The sequence below is a fragment of the Sorex araneus genome, chromosome 6, assembly GCF_027595985.1.
Source record: "Sorex araneus isolate mSorAra2 chromosome 6, mSorAra2.pri, whole genome shotgun sequence".
In the NCBI taxonomy this organism is placed as follows: domain Eukaryota; kingdom Metazoa; phylum Chordata; class Mammalia; order Eulipotyphla; family Soricidae; genus Sorex; species Sorex araneus.
Genome location: NC_073307.1, coordinates 155,399,568 through 155,402,427, shown reverse-complemented (window position 1 = coordinate 155,402,427; position 2,860 = coordinate 155,399,568). Strand labels below are relative to the sequence as shown.

The following is a 2,860-nucleotide window of genomic DNA, read 5'->3' as shown; positions in this document are numbered from 1 at the left end:
CAAAGAAATGAACAGAAACTTTACCAAGGAAGAAATACGAATGGCCAAAAGGCACATGAAAAAGTGCTCTACATCACTAATCATCAGAGAGATGCAGATCAAAACAACCATGAGATACCACCTCACACCACAGAGACTAGCACACATCCAAAAGAACAAAAGCAACCGCTGTTGGAGAGGATGTGGGGAGAAAGGGACCCTTCTTCACTGCTGGTGGGAATGCCGACTGGTTCAGCCCTTCTGGAAAACAATTTGGACGACTCTCAAAAAATTAGATATTGAATTCCCATTTGACCCAGCAATACCACTGCTGGGAATATATCCCAGAGAATCAAAAAAGTTCAATCGAAACAACATCTGCACATGTATGTTCATCGCAGCACTGTTTACAATAGCCAGAATCTGGAAAAAACCCGAATGCCCCAGAATGGATGACTGGTTGAGGAAACTTTGGTACATCTATACAATGGAATACTATGCAGCTGTTAGAAAAAAGGAGGTCAAGAATTTTGTAGTTAAGTGGATGGGCATGAAAAGTTTCATGCTGAGTGAAATGAGTCAGAAAGAGAGAGACAGACATAGAAAGATTGCACTCATCTATGGTATATAGAATAACAGAGTGGGAGACTAACACCCAAGAACTGTAGAAATAAGTACCAGGAGGTTGACTCCATGGCTTCGAGGCTGGCCTCACGTTCCGGGGAAAGGTCAACTCAGAGAAGCGATCACCAACTACATTGCAGTCGAAGGCCATGTGGGGGAAGGGAGTTGCGGGCTGAATGAGGGCTAGAGACTGAGCACAGGGGCCACTCAACACCTTTGTTGCAAACCACAACAGCTAATTAGAGAGAGAAAGCAGAAGGGAATGCCTTGCCACAGTGGCAGGGTGGGGTGGGGGGGAGATGGGATTGGGGAGGGTGGGAGGGACACTGGGTTTACGGGTGGTGGAGAATGGGCACTGGTGAAGGGATGGGTTCCCAAACTTTGTATGAGGGAAGTGTGAGCACAGAAGTGTATAAATCTGTAACTGTACCCTCACGGTGATTCTCTAATTAAAAATGAATAAATTAAAAAAAAAAAAAGAAAACTAGCTATTGTTAGATAGGATTTAAAAGACAGATTTGTTCCAGGACAGCTTATAAACTCTTCTTGCAACTCACATAAAAAAAATAAAGTGTGAATAGGAATATTCTTCAAAAGCCTTCTGCTACGTAGATAAATTATTCACCAAATTGTGTTACCATACCCATATTTTATACATTAGAATATCAAAGATAAATTATTGCTCTAATAAAGTAATGCTTGTATTTCATTTCAGTGTAACTGGTTTTTGCTCATCAGTAAATCCCTTTATTTTGTCTTTCTACAGAGCAGATTCTCCAATGGCATCCACGGAGAATAACTCAGAGGTGACGGAATTCATCCTGCTAGGACTCACTGACACCCCGGAACTGCAGGTGCCTCTCTTTGTAGTGTTCACCCTCATCTACCTCATCACCCTGATAGGGAACCTGGGGATGGTCATGTTGATCCTGCTGGACTCCCGCCTCCACATCCCCATGTACTTTTTCCTCAGCAACCTCTCCCTGGTGGACTTCTGTTACTCCTCAACAGTCACCCCCAAGGTGATAGCCGGGTTCCTTATTGGGGACAAGGTCATCTCCTACAACGCATGCGCTGCTCAGATGTTCTTTTTTGCCGTCTTTGCCAGTACAGAAAATTTCCTTCTGGCTTCAATGGCCTATGACCGCTATGCAGCGGTGTGTTGGCCCCTACACTACACCACCATAATGACCACAAAGATGTGTGCGCATCTGGCCATAGGCTCTTACGCCTTTGGATTTCTGTCGGCTGCTGTTGACACTGGAAACACCTTTTCCCTCTCGTTCTGCATGTCCAATGTGGTCCATCACTTTTTCTGTGATATCCCAGCAGTCATGAGCTTGAGTTGCTCCAACAAAGACTTCAGTGAACTGATGCTGCTTCTCCTGTCAAGCGTTTATATCTTGTTTGCTGTTGTTATAATCTTGATTTCTTACGTGTTCATATTCATCACCATTTTGAAGATGCACTCAGCTGAGGGCTACCAGAAGGCCTTTTCCACCTGTGCATCTCACCTCATGGCAGTTTCCATATTTTATGGGACTGTCATTGTCATGTACTTACAGCCCAGTTCCAGTCATTCTATGGACACGGATAAAATTGCTTCTGTGTTCTATACTATAATCATCCCCATGCTGAACCCTATTGTCTATAGTCTGAGAAATAAAGAAGTAAAAAATGCTTTCACAAAAGTGGTAGAGAAAGCAAAATATTCTGTAAATTTAGTCTTAAAATGATTAAGAATACACACAATGAACTTTATTTCCCTTAAATATACTTCATACCATAAGTCAATAGTCATGATAATTATGCCAGTAGATAAAACTGTTTGTCAAATATAATTTTGTTAAATATAGTTAGCTTCAGAACTGGTTTGAGCATCCTCAAATCAGAAAAATATGGTGATATTTAAATTAGTTATCTAGTGAAATGTATTTGTTCTTGGCACATTTATACATATAAATAATTACAACATCACAAGAAATCACTATATCTGTTGTTTTGAGTATTTTTTATAAGAGAAAGAATGTCCACTTGATAATTGCCAAAATAAAATAGCCATATTAATCTAAAAGGGGGAATAGTATGATATTTTGATCTTGACAGTGTAATTACCAACTCTTCAGTATGTTAAAATCTGGATGTTAATAATAGTGCCCTTTTCCTTGGAAATAAAGATTTTGAAGTAGTGAACACTATTGAACACTTGTATGATGTATCTTATATTCCTCCTACTTATTCACTGCATATGCACCAA

General features: G+C 40.5%; 1 protein-coding gene across 1 annotated transcript; it reads left to right on the top strand.

Moving 5' to 3' along the window:
- Positions 1-1,382: 1,382 nt before the first annotated feature.
- On the top strand, positions 1,383-2,339 carry LOC101549239 (olfactory receptor 5B17-like). The gene has a single exon (XM_004620466.2). The coding sequence runs from the start codon at positions 1,383-1,385 to the stop codon at positions 2,337-2,339; it is 957 nt and encodes a 318-aa protein (XP_004620523.2).
- The last annotated feature ends 521 nt before the right edge of the window (positions 2,340-2,860 follow it).